The 17,625-nt window shown below is 33.7% G+C and overlaps 1 protein-coding gene across 1 annotated transcript; it reads left to right on the plus strand.

The window, feature by feature from the left end:
* The first annotated feature begins 958 nt into the window (after positions 1 to 958).
* Wbp2 (WW domain binding protein 2) lies at positions 959 to 16,801 on the plus strand. The gene is made up of 7 exons (XM_072539891.1): positions 959 to 1,154; positions 1,213 to 1,387; positions 1,448 to 1,607; positions 2,534 to 2,629; positions 2,699 to 2,953; positions 9,274 to 9,362; positions 15,631 to 16,801. Exons 1-7 carry the CDS (start codon positions 1,099 to 1,101, stop codon positions 15,676 to 15,678), a joined length of 879 nt encoding a protein of 292 aa, XP_072395992.1. The 5' UTR covers positions 959 to 1,098; the 3' UTR covers positions 15,679 to 16,801.
* Positions 16,802 to 17,625: the final 824 nt, after the last annotated feature.

Below are 17,625 nucleotides of genomic sequence, written 5' to 3' on the forward strand. Positions count from 1 at the left end.
TTTTGTAAAATCAACACTATTGTCCAGATTTAGCTCCCTTTGAGTTCTGACTATGCTTACATCTCAAAAAATCCATAAGTGAGGAATGATTCTGAGGGCGGAATACACAAATTATACGATTATTGGAACAATGTATATAAGACTTAAAATTCTATAGTTGCTACATTTTTTCGCATTGGATGTTTTAGATGCTTCATACATTTTTTCGCATTGGATGTTTTAGATGCTTCATACCAGTTTGAATCTCTTTTTAAAAGTGCTATTCTTAATTCGATTCGATTTTAATTTTATTAAGAAACACGCATTAGAAAAAATTACTCTTGAGTTATTCTATAACGATATTATAAAGCCTAATAACATTTAAGAACTTACACACTAGAATGTATGAGATTAGAAGAAATCAAAATCAAGGAAACGATATATAAATAAAAAATTGATGTAAAAAAAAGCACTCATTTAACATAACTCCTTTATATTTAAAACTAAGTTATAGGCTTGATGTGGTTTCATACTGAATTCTGCAAAAACCATGCGATTCCAACTATTTCTGTGAACAAAGCACATAAGAAAGAACAAAAAATTACAATAAATTGCGAAAAAAAATCATGTCAAACATAAAATAAAAAGTAAGTGGTAAAACATAAAAAAGATGTACAGAAGAACACAGACCACTAATAACCTCCGGAGGTAGGTGATTTGTGCAGAAGAATGTGTTCCATCGTACGCCATGTAATAGACAACCCATATTATCGGTTGTACAGATATGACATCGTTATTTCTTTGTAATGATTAATTGTATTCACATAATTCTTAATAATAAATTATATTCAATATTTCCTCTTTAATTACATAATATTCTCAGTAAAAAATTTCTAAAATTAAAATTTGTGTTGACAACAAAGAAATCAAATATCTCTGTTGACATGACAATGACTTTGACAGTTATCATGACATTCAACCAACAACAATAAATTGAACGTCATATATGTCATGACATCATTCATTACTCATAAATACATCGATAATTTTTCCAGAATTTTCACAATAAATAAAAAATTAACTAGTGCTTTTGTGTGGTATTAAGAAAGTATCGCTAAAATGTCGTTGAATACGGCACATTTAAACGGAGGGGTTCTAATCCATAATGGAGAACAGTAAGTACAATACATTGTGCAATCGGATTAGCTATTGTTAAACTTATTTTATTTGCAGAATTTTGTTGTATTCAGATGGTGTGAGCATAGAATGGAGTGGTCAACAAGGAAATTCTTTCTACGGAGTTAAGAAGGGCTCTATTTATCTAACAACACACAGAGTAATTTTCCTTAATAAATCTAGTGCAGATGAGATGCTCAGTTTCAGCTTTCCCTTTGTAACACTCAGTGAGGTACAAAATTTTTGGTTTTAGTTCAAACATCGTTACTATATTAGTATATAATTTTCTCAGGTCGAGATAGAACAACCAGTTTTTGGTGCCAATTACATAAAGGGAAAAGTTCGAGCCCAGCCAAATGGCAATTGGATTGGTGAGGCCAAGTTTAAGATGACCTTTAAGCATGGAGGGGCCATTGAATTTGGACAGGCTCTGCTTAGGGCAGCACATTTTGGTAAGTTCTTTTTCACTTTCCACTTCATTTCCATAAAGATTACAAACTTGGTACCTATTAAGATAAAGTTTTAATTGGAATGCAAATATTATTCAGATTATACTTAGTTATAAATAATACTTTTATTTAACAATTTAAGTTGCTGCTATCATTTTTTTTTAACTTAGGTAATTTATATAAAACGTAACTGCCTACAGTTTGTCATTATTTTCAATTAGATAATTGGTCTATAGAATGTTACTATAGTATATATGCAGTATTAAATAACTATTCAGTGATATTACCAGCTTAATCCTAGGTTATTTATGTAAATATTGTTGCCAATCTAAATAGGTAAACCCAAAATTATTTTTTGTTTTAAATTTAATTTGTAAAGAAATCTTACTATACCAAAACCTTACACCTTTAAAATATTCATCCAATAAGTTGCTGTAAGTCTACAATTACAACCAATTAGAAGTTTCTTGTGTAGAATAGTTTTCACATTCAGAAAAGGTTATATGTACTTATATGTTATTTTTGATTGAAAAATATCATATCCATGACTAAAATGAATTGAAGTTCAACTGTTTGCAATGAAATTCCCTATAAAGTTATGCTTATGTAATTACTAAAAATAATATTTTTCACAATTTCCTTATGGGAAAATGGAAAATCAATAAAAATGAGGAAAAGCACATATACTCTTTTTTATGTATTTGTATGACTTTATTTGTTGTTTATAAAAAACTTAATGTGATCAAAGCATCTTAAACTTTTTAAGCAAATTGACAATTACCCCAGTCTTTATAACACACTATTTCTCCTTTAAATTTGCAGCCATAGGCTCAGATATATCAGGGGATAATGGTATGTACTACATTATATTGTAGTTGGTTTGAACTCCCAGTTGAATGGATTTAAAATGCTTTTTTTCTTTTATGTAGCCTCCAGAGGTGGTTACGATGCCCCACCTCCATATGTTCCTCCTCAGACCCAGTGGTATGCAGCGGCACCTCCCGCCTATGCTCCTTCAGCACAAGGTAAGTTAAGAAGCTAGACATTTTGTACCCTCATTTTAACTTTTTTCTTATTCTCACTGTATCTGGCAGGCTATTATGGCTGGATGCCTCCCACCAATGTATTCCCACAACATCCACCTACTGATGGTGTCTTCATGACTGATGCTCCTCCACCATACCCAGGAATAGTACCTGGCTATCAAGCCAATGGCTATGGACCCCCACAAGGCCCACCTGGTTATTCCCAAGGACCTCCAATGTATCCTGGAACAGCTAGTTATGGCGGTCAGAGTTCTGCTGGAGCAGCTGGTTTTCAACATCCGCCACAATTTGCTAGTGCTGCAGGTATGATTACATGTGTTTTGTTATAATTAATATACTACAATATATATATATATATATATATATATATATATATATATATATATATATATATATATATATAAGGTTCTTGAACTCCTAAGTGGAGCATAGAGCTTCAGTGAAAACGCGCCATCGGGTTCTATTTTGCGCTAAGGCCTTCACCTCATTCCAAGACTTTCCTTGGCCTCTTATCTCGTCCATGATGGATCTTCTCCAAGTTTGTACTGGGCGACCTCTTTTTCTTTTCCCTTGTGGATTCCACTCTAGGGCAGTCTTTGCGATACTGCAACTATTTTTTCGGAGTGTGTGACCGATCCAACCCCACTTTCTGGACTTAATTTCATTTTGTACCCTCTTTTGTTCGGTCAGGTGTAGCAGATCGTCGTTTCTGATGGTGTTAGGCCAGAATATACGAACAATTCTTCGTAGACATTTGTTAACAAAGACCTGCAGTTTGTCTGTGAGGGTGTTTGTCACTTTCCAGGTTTCACATCCGTAGAGTAGAACAGACATGACATTTGATCGGAATATTCGGATCTTTGTCCTTGTAGTATACTCGCCAGATTTCCAAACAGGGTCGAGCGTGCTGAAAGCTTGTTGGGCTTTTCGTATCCTCATACGAATATCGTCTTCTGTACCTCCGTTTTCTGTTATGACACTTCCAAGATACGTAAAGTTTTCCACATTTTCAATCTGCATATTGTCGATAGTAAATAGCGTGTTGTTCCTTGCATTTATTCTCATGGACTTGGTTTTACTAATATTGATTTTCAAACCTATTTTATTGGCTTCAGTGGAAAATATACTACAATACACCCTGAATATTATTCAAGTAAACATGAATATATGGTGTAAATTATAAGTTAAAAATTACAATACACAAAATGGCATTTGAGTTATGTACAGCCACATCAACGTTCTTTCCATTCTATTTATTTTCTATCTGATAAAGTGTGTCAGCCTAATTATATGAAATTAACATGTAAATATATTTTGCACTTTAAATATTAACAAAAAGTTTACTTTTACTGGGTGGCTCCAAGAATATTTGACAATTATTGGTCTGGTTTTATAACGATCATTCATTTTATTGGATTTTATTGGACTTTAATTGCTTTATTGTTGTTATCAATGCACTGACAATGACTTCTATCAGTTAATATTTAATCATATTTTATTTTAAAAAAATATTGATGTCAGGATTTTTTTTATATAAAGTTAAAAAACAGTTTGTTTTGTATCAGTTGTGATTTAAAGAGGTTGTAATTGCTATCATGATTCATTGTAGAAGCAGAAGCCCAACCAAGCCTTAAGATATATGTAACACTATTCTAGTGCCAGGAATACACAGAAAATACTTAGGGTGTCTTAGACGGTCGCTGTAATAGTTTTAAGTTTTCCCCTCAGCTTTCTCAATGTTTTTTATGTCTATCCTTTGTTTAAGCATTTTTTGATTTTTTGTTATAGACATTTTGTTAAGTCATTCCTTAAATTTTTGATTTTGATTATTTCTTCTTCTAATTAGCAATTCAATACTTCATTTGGTATGTTTTTCTAAATAATATTTAGAACTATATATTCATATTTGTTTTAGGGGCTATGGTTCCCTATCAAAGACCAAATACCTATAGAAGCATTCCTGACTATAGGAATGTTCGGTATACCCCTGTTAGATATCCAAATACACCTGGAGGTTATGTACCAGGTGGCAGATATATGTTGAGATACTCCCCCTATTATTATGCTCCAAGAAGATAAAGATCTTGATAAATGTTTTCATAAATACCAAATAAATTAATTTCCATCCCTGATGTAAAACTTATTTCTTAGTTTATGATGTTTATTTGGAAGAATCAGTTATTCCAAATGGCAGAGAGCGTAACTATCAATTAAATATTGTCGAATTTGTTTTGTTGAATGTTCAACAAATAATGTTGAATGTTTCCCTCCGTATGCGAGGACCGGCCTCATCAGTATTTTGTATATAATAATTTTAGTTTTTCTTTGGATATTTGTTGAGTGGAATTGTTTTTGGAGTCCATAGTATGCCATATTTATTCGTCTTTTAATATCTTCGCTTGTTTTATTGGTAATAGTCACTAGCGAGCCAAGGTATGTTAAGCTGTCAACACGTTCAAATATATGACTTCTAAATGCTGTTTCCCGTTCCTCATTTGTTCCCCGTTACGCCGCCGTTTGCAATTCTAGGAAATATTGCTCAACATCTCGCTTGCTACGTCCTATTATGTCAATGTCATCAGCATATGCTAAGATTTGTATCGATCTATTGTAAATAGTACCACCGTCTCTAATTCGTGTGTCTCGGACTGCCTTTTCTAAGGCAATGTTACATAGGAGGCAAGCCAGGGCATCTTCTTGTCTGAGACCATCCTTTATTTCAAAGGATTGAGAATTTTCTCCCTGTATCCTAACGCTAGCTTTTAAGTTAGACATTGCCATTTTCGTTAATCGGATGTTTTCCTAGTATACCAAACTCACGCATTGATTAGTATAGTACTGTTCTCTTGACACTGTCATATGCAGCCTTGAATTTGACGAATAGATGATGGGTCTCAATGTTAAATTCTAATGTTTTCTCAAGGATCTGTCTTATTGAATGAATCTGGTCAATTGTTGATGTTTCTGGACAAATCCGGGATGGTATTTTCCAACTATGCAAACTTTGTAAACTTGTAGTCTTTCGTAGAGAATATTTGCTAGCATTTTGTAAGCAGTTGTTAACAGAGTTATACCTCTGTCACACTGGAGCTGATCGCCTTTTTTATGGGCATGGTCTCATTTTGCCAGACAAGAAGTAAAAGTTCATACAGTGCTTGTAGCTCATAGAGCTCACTACAAATTTGATCAGTTGCTAGTGCTTTATTATTTTTAGGCTTTTTAATGGCTTTGGCAACTCCTCCCTTCAGTGGTAGGTGGTCTTTCGTTTGGGTTGAATAGATTGCAATCATTTCGATCTGCTACAGTGTTATCTGCTTCTTTGATATAATGACTGTTAAATTTTGCGTCGAAATATTCAACCCATCAGTTCAAGATTGAGGCCTTATTTTTTTCTTCTATGTAATCTTTTTTTTCCCTTCTTAGGGTCCGATATTCCTACGTTGCACTTCTTGTGCATCTAGCTTGATTTGTCTTTAGGTATGCTCTATTTTTGTTATCTGCTGCTTCTTGGCACTCCTCGTCAAACCATTCGTTCTGTCTAACTGGTTTGGTTTTCCCCAATATTTCAATGGTTTCAATGCGCAGATTATCAACATTAATTCTGTCTTATTTCATATGTTTATCCTTTTTTATGTTTGATATTCTTTGTTTGATTTTTGCCATTACAAGAAAGTGGTTACTACCTCCGTGTGGACCTCGGTAGCTTCCGACATCCATGAGGTCGGAAGAATGCCTTGCATCTATTAGGATGTAATCTATCTGTTTAACGATTTCAAAATTTATTACTACTGCTTAATTTACGTAACCTGCACATATACTGGATTAAAGTGTAGAGTTGTAGATATCTATTGAATGTTACATCGTGACAAAATTTCTTTTATTGAAATTATAAAGTACCATAACGCTGGCATAGGGACTTACGAATAATAACAAACCTCTACTGGAATCAAAGAGCACAAATCGTAATAGATAACGAACCCAGTCCAGAAATTGAAATCAGGAGAGGGGTTAAGCAGGGATATATTATGTCCCCATTACTATTTAATGTATATAATGAAGCCATTTTTGAAGAAGCATTACTATCTCAAAGTGAAGGAATAAGAATTAACGGAAGATCTATTAACAACATAAGATATGCAGATGACACCGTGATTATGGCAAGCTCTGCTGAACAACTCCAATTACTGCTAAACAAAACAAACAGTTTCTTTGAAAAATATGGACTAAAAATGAATATAAAAAAGACCAAATACATGATAATAACAAAGAAAACAAATATAACAACAAACATACATTTGGGAAATGTACCGATTGAAAGGGTTGATAAATACAAATACCTAGGAACCTGGATTTCAGACAATAATGATCAAACAACCGAAATAAAGGCCAGGATAGAAATAGCAAGAAATGCGTTTGTAAAAATGAAAACAATTCTCTGCAACAAAGACCTTAGATTAGAACTGAGAGTAAGAGCACTGAGATGCTACGTCTTTTCAATACTGCAATATGGACTTGAAAGCTGGACATTAAAGTAAGAACACATACATAAGTTGAATAAGTTTGAAATGTGGTGTTACAGGAGAATGCTTAGAATAGCATGGACACAGAAGAAAACTAACATGGAAGTATTGCTAGAAATGGGCAAAGAATGCGAAATAATAAACACGATAAAAATAAGAAAGTTACAATATCTGGGACACGTGATGAGGGGACAGCGATATTAACTGCCAAGGCTGATAATACAGGGAAAGATAAGAGGTGGAAGGAGTATATAAAGAAGGAGAGTGTCATGGTTGAAGAATTTAAGGGACTGGTTTAAATGCAGTTCTATAGAACTCTTCAGAGCAGCAGTAGATAGAGTAAAGATAGTGATGATGATATCCAACCTCAGATCGGGAGACGGTACTTAAAGAAGATAACGCTGGTAAAAAGGTATTTTGAGCTATAGTGACTTAAATCATTTGAAACGCTCAGTATAAAGGTTGATTCAGACCAACAGTCAAGACATAGTTAGAGACGGTACAGTCAAGATTGCTTCTGTGGTTTTCCAATGAGGTAATTCCCACGCACGGGCACGGTACAGTCAAGATCACTTCCCGTCAAGTCGCTCAGCCAGCGATCAAGACTGTGACTGGACCGGACTGCCGCGCCGGGTTGGTGTGAATAGAACACAGTCAGCCACCTGTTTTCCGTCGTTGTATCATGGAGGATGAAAAATTAATTGAGTGCGTTCGTGAAAAAAGGTTATTGATTTATCGTATCCATTATACTCTGCTTCTCAGCGAAAATTAAAAACATAACAGGAAATATTAATATGTATATAGAGTGTAACCTTAAGATAACGACCCTCAATATAACGAATGTTGTCAATTTATACTCTTTAATAACTGATTGTATCAATTATTCACACTAAATTTCACAATAATTCATGTCACGACAGGTTCAGACATGTTCAGTTTTTCGTAAAACAATAATTATTGTTGGAAGTTAAGTACTTAACGTAAAATAAAAAAAATGATGGAGAAACGAAGAAGATGTACCTTGCCGTCGCAGAGAAACGAAAATATTTTCTAATTTCCTTTCAGTTCCGTTATATTGAGCACTGTATTTAGTATAATATAAGTAGTATAAATTAAATTGATTCTTTTTCTTCTTCTTCTTAGTCTTCTGTCGTTCATGTTTGGACATAGACCTCTCCCCACTCCTTCAATTGGTCTCTATCCTGAGCAACATATTTCCAATTTGTTCCGGCTATTCTTTTAATGCCATCAACCCATCTCATATGTAATGTTCCTCTTGGTCGTTTACTTTCGTAAGGTCTCCAATGTTGTATGTATTGTAGTATTCCAACGTTGGTCTTTTTGTCTAGCAGTGTGGCCCGCGAAGCTCCATTTAAGTTTGGCAATTTTTGTTGCTATGTCCTCGACTTTTGTTTTGGATCTTACCCAGTCGTTCCTCTTCCCATCTATATGTCATGGTAGGAAGGATGCATTGATTGAACACTTTGCTCCTCTAGTATTGGGTATTGATTGAACACTTCTCATTATCAGCAGATGGTCTATATTAAATTGATTAGCAATGAAAAATAGCAATTTAAAAAATTGTTTCACATTACAAGTGATTTTTTTTACATCTTGATCGACCTAAATGCTGAAATAGACTGACGGTGATCTGCTCGAGACTGTGTGTGAATGGGTTGCCCCTTGACTTGACGGTGATTTGACTGTGATCTGATCTTCCCGTGACTGTTGGTCTGAATCAACAATAAGCCGTTCGCGCCGACTGGTAGATAAATAAGATTATCAAGGTTGATAACGCTGAATGCTAACTTACCTTTTAAATTCTGACGTCTTCTATCATGCTATCTCGTCATTGTTTGTGTTTCGCGAGTCTGTGAGTCTGCCATATACAATTTATGAACTTTCAATACTAAATAATTACTAAGTCTTGAATTTTGTGTTAATTAAATCACTTATTATGAATATCTGATGGTTTTCCAAACATAAACTGTTGTGAAGATTTTAATGTATCGTCTTAAACGAATGATAAATTACGAAATTCTAAGCTTCTCATGGAATTATAAACACTGCGACGTTTTTATATATTTTATATTTTTTCCATAGATGCCAAAGCTCACGAAGCTGCTCAATCAGCCTACAATAATCAAAATAGTAGACCACCACAGGGTTATGCTCCACCACCAGCCTATTATGTAAGTATGAAAGTAGTATATATGAGTTTCTTTCTTTAAATATCTTAAATATCATACAGTTTATACAGGTAATTACAGTTTATTTATTCGTGAATATCATACAGAATGTTCTTCTCCATTAGACTTTAGAAGACCTTGAAAAGTCTTCCATTTTATGCTGACTTATGTTGATTTAGAAGAATGGAAAATGATCTTAAAAAGTTGCATTTTAGACGGCTTTTCCATTGCAGATGCAGTTCCGTCATATTAATTTTGCTCTGTTTTCTTGTGGCATTTTTACTACTATACATACTACTACGAGCCCCTTCCCATATCAGTTACAACAAAAATAAAAGCGCAGCGTAAATTTTAGAAGTTTTAATGCATCGAACAACATTTTTGAATTTCCTAATTATAGAAAATATTTTATAACGTAATGAAAACTATTGATTAAACAGAACAAAATTCTAATGTAAACGAATCCCATATTTCTTGCAATTTTTCCTTCGATTCGTTGACGGACCTGGCAGGATGTTTTCTTAAAGCTTTTTTCATTTCACGCCACAAAATCTCTATAGGGGACAAGTCGAGACTGTTAGAAACCCATTTCAAAAATAGTATGCCATGGTCTTCATTTTAAACTCTTTTTGAGGTATGACAACCTGCGCCGTCCTGTTGGAAGACAAAATGTTCCGCTGATGTTAAACCGTGTTCCATAATCGGTAAAAGAGATTCTTCTAAAATATTCAAATATTTGTCCGTGTTTACAATCCCATCGATAAAATGTAACTTTCCCACACCTTTAGACGACATGCTGCCCCAGACAGATGCAGGAAATTTGACTTTTTTCTTCAGACAGTCGGGATGGAAAGCTTCATTTTTCCTGCGAATGACGCGACTCCTACTGTCTCCAACAAACACTTCAAATCTGGACTCATTACTCCATTGTATTGAATCCCATTGCGACTGAGTCCAATCTTTATGCTCTTTTGACCATCTTAGTCTATTTTTCTTTTATTGTAATGTTAAAAGTGGCTTTTCCTTAGCCTAAAATAAAATGAAATTTATTAAAAACAATTTGTACGAATTTTTTCAACTCAGTGACATGTTGAACTAGAAACGTGTCTTCCAATAACGTCACTCCATAAAACGCTTAACTCTATATAATTTGCTCTTCGATTTTTCACTAAAATGCGCCTTAATGCCCTTCGATCTGCTTCGGTTATTTTACTTTTTCGTACATTTTTAGATTTTGTGACGACCGAACCTGTAGTTTTGTATCTTCTGAATATATTTCTTACACTATAGCGTGACATTTGCAACATATTCTCGATTTCCGAATTGGATTTTCTATAATTAAAAAATCTAATAATGATTGAACAAATTTTCTCATCGATAACTTTACCTCGACCCATTGTACAATCCACAAACGGCAAAAAGCTTTACAATACTACAAAACACATTTGACATTAACTGACAATATTATTGTTTTGATGTCATTTTTCCATAGCTACCTCTGGATTTAACGTAATTTTAAAAAAATCAACGTATGTTGACATAAGGGAATGCATAGTCAGGGTGTGATGAATTTTTTTTAGTGTTGAAAATAATCAATGAATTAAAAATAATATTGTTTTTAATAAATATTAATAAAAATGTCATATTAATTAATATGAGAACATATAAAAACATGCAGAGTATAATTTGTTTATGGTAATCGACATAAACTGCAAATTCCATAGGTGGGCCAACTGATATGGGAAGGGCCTCGTATATATAATAAATTTTACAATTTGTAAATAACGAAAAACTATAAAGTTTTACAGTTTTATGTGCTTCAGCTAGTTGTTAATAGATAACAGTTAAAATAACATTCATAAAAATAGACGAAAAGGTAAAGATAGATAAATTGTGGCAAGCCATTTTCAACAGACGAGAGCAGCGAAAGAAGAAGCAGCATAGAACTTGATGACCAACAATTTGGAAAAAGTAGAAGGATAGCTAGAACACCACAACCACGCCCAAAGTGGTGTGGTTATGGCGTTCTAACCTAACCAAAGGAGAACCATAGATAAATTGCTGGAGCTGATGAAATAGTAAAAAATCAAAAAGAAATAAAAGAAGTCAGAATGCTGAAACAAGAAAACTTTATCCTAAAAAATATTAGAAATAGTATTAAATGAAAACCAAACAATTATACTGGAATTCAAATATGTTCGGAACATATGCGGTAGTCCAAACTGGACTGCTCAAACTATCGAGGTATATCAGTAACCAGTACCTTAAGTCGCCTATATGGAAGGATACTTCGAGACATTATCGAACAAGAATATAAGGAACAAGAAGAAGAGGAACAATCTGGCTTTAGAGCGGCAAGGAGCTGCACCAATAATGTGTTTGTTTTGAAACAAATAATAGAAAAAAGATCAAGTACCAACCAAGAAACCCACCTTATGTTTATAGACCTTCAGAAGGCCTATGATACTGTACCCGCTAAAAAGCTATGGAAAGTTTTGCAGGAAACAAACATTAACCACACAGTAATTAACGCCCTTAAACAGCTTTATGAAGGATCAACGTCGGGAATAAAAATTGGAAATAGACTTTCAAAAAAATTTCCTATAAACAAGGGACTCCGGCAGGGGTGTTGCATATCCCCCACATTGTTTAAAATCTACGTGGCGAAAGCACTGTCAGTGGAAGAGAAAGTGCAGAGGAATGGGCATTGACCTGGGAGAAACTTGCCTATATACCCTACAGTTTGCAGACGATCAAGTCCTTATAGCCAACGATAAAGAAGACCTGACATATATGGCCAGAAAACTACAGGAAGAATACAAAAAGTGGGGTTTAGAACTCAATACACAAAAAACAAAATATCTCCCAATAGGCGCAGAACTATCCAACATTCAGATGGACACAAGCGAAATTGCATTCTGCACTGAATATACCTACCTAGGAATTGATTTCGAAACCACAGGCACAGACAATAGGGAAATTAGAAAACGAATAACCCAGGCCCGTAGAACAATTGGATGCCTTAACGGAGTTCTTTGGAGCTCAGAAATTGGTAAAAGACGAAAATACAATATATATGAATCTCTCATAAAAACCAGCTTAACCTATGGTACAGAGACATGGAGACTAACAGAAAGCAATAAAAGAAAACTCGAAGCAACAGAAATGGATGTATTTAGACGATCACTTCGAATATCTAGGGCAGACAGAATTAGAAACGATGAAATAAGGAATCGGATGGGGGTAGATGGATCACTGGCAACAGACATAGAAATGAAACAACTTATATGGTATGGCCATGTTCAAAGAATGCCAGAAACAAGACTACCAAAAATCGCCATGAAATGGATTCCACCAAATCGTAAGAAACGAGGAAGACCAAAAAGAACATGGAAGGAGGGAATAACAAAGGCAATGAGCTCCCGAGACTTGACCGAAGAACAATGGAATGATAGAAATTCGTGGAAATTAGGCATCGGACAACGACGCAAGACGTTTTGAAACCGATATATATATATATATATATATATATATATATATATATATATATATATATATATATATATATATTGTTATGATATGTAAAATCGAGAAAAATATTGGTTTGTTTAAAAATATTTCAAAGTTCAAAAACATTAAAATAATTCAGATAAGTAGGATAATAAACAACAAACATTTCAAAGAAGGAAAGTTATTAAATTCTTGGATTACCTGTACTAAACAAAATGTAAGCTATACATAAATTATTTCTTTGTTATACTTGAGTGACCCGCATAATTTTAAGTGAAATCCAAAGACAATTGAAACGGGTTTTCCAAAATACATTAATGCAGTGATTAGAGACAAATAGAAGAGATTTTAGAAAGAGGTTTTTGTTAGTTTTTAAGAATTATAGAAAATATTATTTGTAAATAAGTTTTAGGAAATTTTATAATTATAGGTAAAAATTTGTTTGTTATCGAAATGAAAAAATGGGGGAATTGTGACGAGTTTTGATTGGCGGAGATTGAAAAAGGTGGGATAAGTATGTAGGAAAAAGTTTAGCGAGATTGAGGAGAGAGAAAGGAGAATCAGTTGGTTTTCCAAGTCTGTAAGACGAACAGTGATTGTTCTCTGGTGGTTCCCAAGAAGTAGCAAGCAGTAGTGTTGAATGTTAGTGAGTTTTTGTGGAGTTAGTGTATCTGACAGAAGCTGAAGCAGCAAAATATTGTAAGTCATATTTTCCTACTTATATTCCAAGAGTCACTGTTCAGGCCAACGAGAGATTCAGTTTATCGTAAAGAGAAGATATTCCAAGAGTCAATTTTTCACTCGGGCCAACGAGAGATTCAGTTTATCGAGAGGAGAAAGGCTATCATAATTTGAATGATTGTTGCTTTTGAAGGAGATCATTAAGGACGATATACTTGCAACAATCTGTTGTAAGATTGCTGATTACATAGGGAGCGGTTGAGAGGAGATAATACAGTCTACAAGGAACAAGGATTTGGACCACTCATCATCAGAGAGTACACGGATTACACGTAATTTAGAAAGGATATAAATATTTTGCACATTAGAACAACTGATAGAGAAGAAAATGGCAAAAGGTAGACCGGTCCATCTGGCCTTTGTTGATCTAAAGAAAGCATATGACTCAATACCTAGAGTCAAATTATGGGAAGCAATGAATGATCTCGGAATCCGACAAACACTAATAAAAGCAGTTAAAGCACTATACAAAGAAAACAAAGTAGCTATTAAATGTGGAAATAAAGCCTACAATCCATTTAAGACGACAAAAGGACTTCTACAAGGCTGTGCTACGTCCCCTACTCTGTTTAAAATATTCTTGGAAAAGACACTCAAACCATGGAGGAGAAAGTGCGAAGGAATGGGCATACCAGTAAGAGACGAATACCTATACACCTTAAGTTTTGCCGACGATCAAGTAGTCATCGCACAAGATGAAGAAGATCTCAGCTTTATGCTCAGAAAACTAGAAGAAGAATATAAAAACAACGGAATGGAAATAAACTTAGAGAAAACCGAATACCTAACAACAGAAAACAAGGATATGAGAAACCTAGAGATAGACGAGGGAAGACAAATAAATGGAACAGATAAATTCAAGTATTTAGGAACCATAATATCGAACCAGGGAACAACAGAAGAAGATATAAACAACAGACTGAGACAAACAAGAAACTGTATAAGACAACTAAACTCAGTGTTGTGGGATAAGAACATTACGATAAAGACAAAAAAGAGAATATATAACACCCTGACAAGAAGTATCCTGACATATGGGTCCGAAAACTGGACAATAAACAAGAGAAATAGAGGTAGAATAAGAGCAGTAGAAATGGAGTTCCTGAGGAGAAGCTGTAGACTTACAAAAAGAGACAGAATTGAAAACGCAGAGATTAAGCGGAGAATGGGAGTGCAATCAGACATAATCGACTATATAGAGGAGAAGAGACTATCCTGGTACGGCCACGTCAGAAGAGCGGACAGAGGACGCTGGATAAACAAAATCACAGAATGGAGCCCGATTGGAAGAAGAAAGAGAGGAAGACCCCGAAGGTCATTCAGAGATGAAATCGACGAGGCTATGGAGAAAAGAACCCTGCGAGATGGAGACTGGAATGACAGGGAAAATTGGAGAAAACGGTTGAGTGAAGGAAGACAGTGAAAACTGTGGAAATCCTTAGTAGTAGTATAAATATTTTGATTAGGAGAGTTAGAATAGTTTGGGAATTTGAGTTTTCAATTAATATTGTTTGTACCATTAATTTTGATTGTTCACGTATGGAGAACAAAATTTTGAGAATCCTTATATGAGATTTGTTTATTGAAAACTTTTGAGTGTGAATTATTTCATTATTTTTATTTCAATATATAGTGTTAGATCATATGTGTTTTTTATTATTCCGGTATTCTCTGGACCTTACCTTTCACATGTAATAGCATAGATATTGAAGCACGAATTTAACCCTGAGATAAAAGAATTAAAAATTGTGATATAGTCATAATCATATCATTTAAATAATTTTAATTAATCAAAAAAATTAATTAGCTAATTATTGCTTGGCGCACCAAGACTTTAAATATCACAATAATATATATATATATATATATATATATATATATATATATATATATATATATATATATATATATATATATATATATATATATATATATATATATATATATACATATGCAGTATCGCTGAGCTGCGCCATGTACTTTTATTTCCAGGTATTCTCAACATATTTCTTATTTTTAGGAAAGTCCACCCACCTACAGCCAAGCTACCCACAAGAAGGAACAGTAAGCAGTTGCAGGCTTAAAGTTGCAGGCTGGAAGTGAGCACAGGACGCGAGCTTTTGCAAATATACTATATTATTATTATTATTTTTAATGTTTATTGAGAATTTTAGTTAAGTTCACTTTAAAGTGATGTATAGGATGAGACATTCCTCAAACACGGCACATTAAATATATTTGATTTAGACTGTTGATCAAACAAAATGGTACTGACGTGATATTTTGTCATTGTTATGTAAGGAAAAGAAGGAAAATATATATTTTTATTGTCATTAATATACTGATGTTTACAAACTTGAGAATATTGAGGTTATATTCCTGGACTTTTTTCTTTGAGTATTTACTTTAGAAAGCTACTTTTCTAAATCAAACTGTAAGTGTTATCTCTTTGTAATATTTGAAAACAATTTAGTATTTTTGATGCATTATTACTCAGTATTGTATCGCAATTTCTATTTACCATTTATATAGAAATATTAAGGTCCTAGGATGTTTCATCAATTACCCAATTGAGATTGTGTGTGAATGGATCTATTTTTCTCCACGGAGAAAACAGACTTGAATAAATCCGCATGCGCGTTTGCGTTGTTGACAGATTGTGCCGTTTCAGTGATTTCATGAAACTCAGCAGAAACTTTCATTGTTTCTAGCGCGGATCTGTTATCCGATGGTTTATTTTTTGGGTTGTGTCAATGTGTCTAATAATATTTTATTTCTAGACATTTTTATAAATTTCTGCTATAATTTAAGTCAGAGTGTAGTACTGGTACACAATGGTGGTTATTTCGTTGCTGCTTAGTCTTTATCTTACTGTACTAATACCAATAGGCCTAATAGTCAATTCAAATCTGACGTCAACTAAGGCAGTCATCAAAGTTGTTTTGTTTTGTAGGTAAATTAATTCTAAAACAAATGCATAACGCTCCTTGTCACGTGTAGGAAATGAAAGAAGTTAAGTTTGTAAACGCCATTTTACTATATAACTAATGTATGTTGTTATTCCGCATTTATTAAAGTATTGTATAATAGCAGTAATCACTTATATATGTAAATATTCAGTACTAGCTTATATTGATTATTTTTGTTGAGATGAAGGCGTGTATATTTCAATAAAAACATCGTTACAACGATTTTTTTGTGTCATTTAATAAACCCTTTATTTCAAAGTAGTTTTCAACAACTCATACAAGAAAATCAGAGTCTACAGCATGAGAATATTTTACAAATCTGCCTGTTATTGTCTTTGAATTGATCACCTCTCTAAATATGGAATTGGATGCTGTTTTTCTTTGATTTTTTGCTAAAATGTTGTAGTAAATTGGCATAATAACCGTTGGGGGTTAAAGAACTAAAATCCAACTCTTTCGTCAAATCCTAGTATCACGTTCTCGAAGAATCAGCGTCGCCTAACCACTGGGTGCATTGCTCACAATGGAAATGACGGGAGTATTAAAAGACTAGTTGCCAGCGCCTATAGGCTCCGAGGTGGCATCCCCACCATCCGATTTATGTAGCTAGACTATTAATGTACTGGGGAAATTATAAATACTCTGATACATTAAACTAAAACAGTGAGTGGATTAATATCATAACGAACCATGTTGTGATGTGAGTTATTAATAGGATTTCATGTATGTTAGAAAGATTACTTAACCCTTTACCGCATCATGTGCCATAAATGGCACAAACAAAAAAAAATTTTAAATGTTTTATCACAAACCTCCACAATTCATATTTATGTTGTTCTTTTGTACAGTTTGATGAATAATAAATTATTTTAACTCAGACACGTATACCCGATAGTAATGAAAAAGAAAAGGATAACAATTGATGTAATATCTAATGAAGTTTAGAAGTAAAATAAATGTCTTGTCAAAATGGGTAAATATGTCAACGTCACTGTCAGTGAAAACTTGATCAAAATGTTTTGATGAGATGAGTTGGAGTGTTTTAA

Source organism: Diabrotica undecimpunctata, chromosome 8, assembly GCF_040954645.1.
Source record: "Diabrotica undecimpunctata isolate CICGRU chromosome 8, icDiaUnde3, whole genome shotgun sequence".
Classification (NCBI taxonomy): domain Eukaryota; kingdom Metazoa; phylum Arthropoda; class Insecta; order Coleoptera; family Chrysomelidae; genus Diabrotica; species Diabrotica undecimpunctata.

What these genes read in the sequence shown, in the direction of transcription:
- Wbp2 (XM_072539891.1), top strand. Translation starts at nt 1,099, where the DNA reads ATGTCGTTGAATACGGCACATTTAAACGGAGGGGTTCTAATCCATAAT. An exon ending in CCTTTGTAACACTCAGTGAG is followed by an intron (nt 1,388 to 1,447) that starts GTACAAAATTTT and finishes TAATTTTCTCAG; the next exon opens with GTCGAGATAGAACAACCAGT. An exon ending in GCTTAGGGCAGCACATTTTG is followed by an intron (nt 1,608 to 2,533) that starts GTAAGTTCTTTT and finishes TCTTTTATGTAG; the next exon opens with CCTCCAGAGGTGGTTACGAT.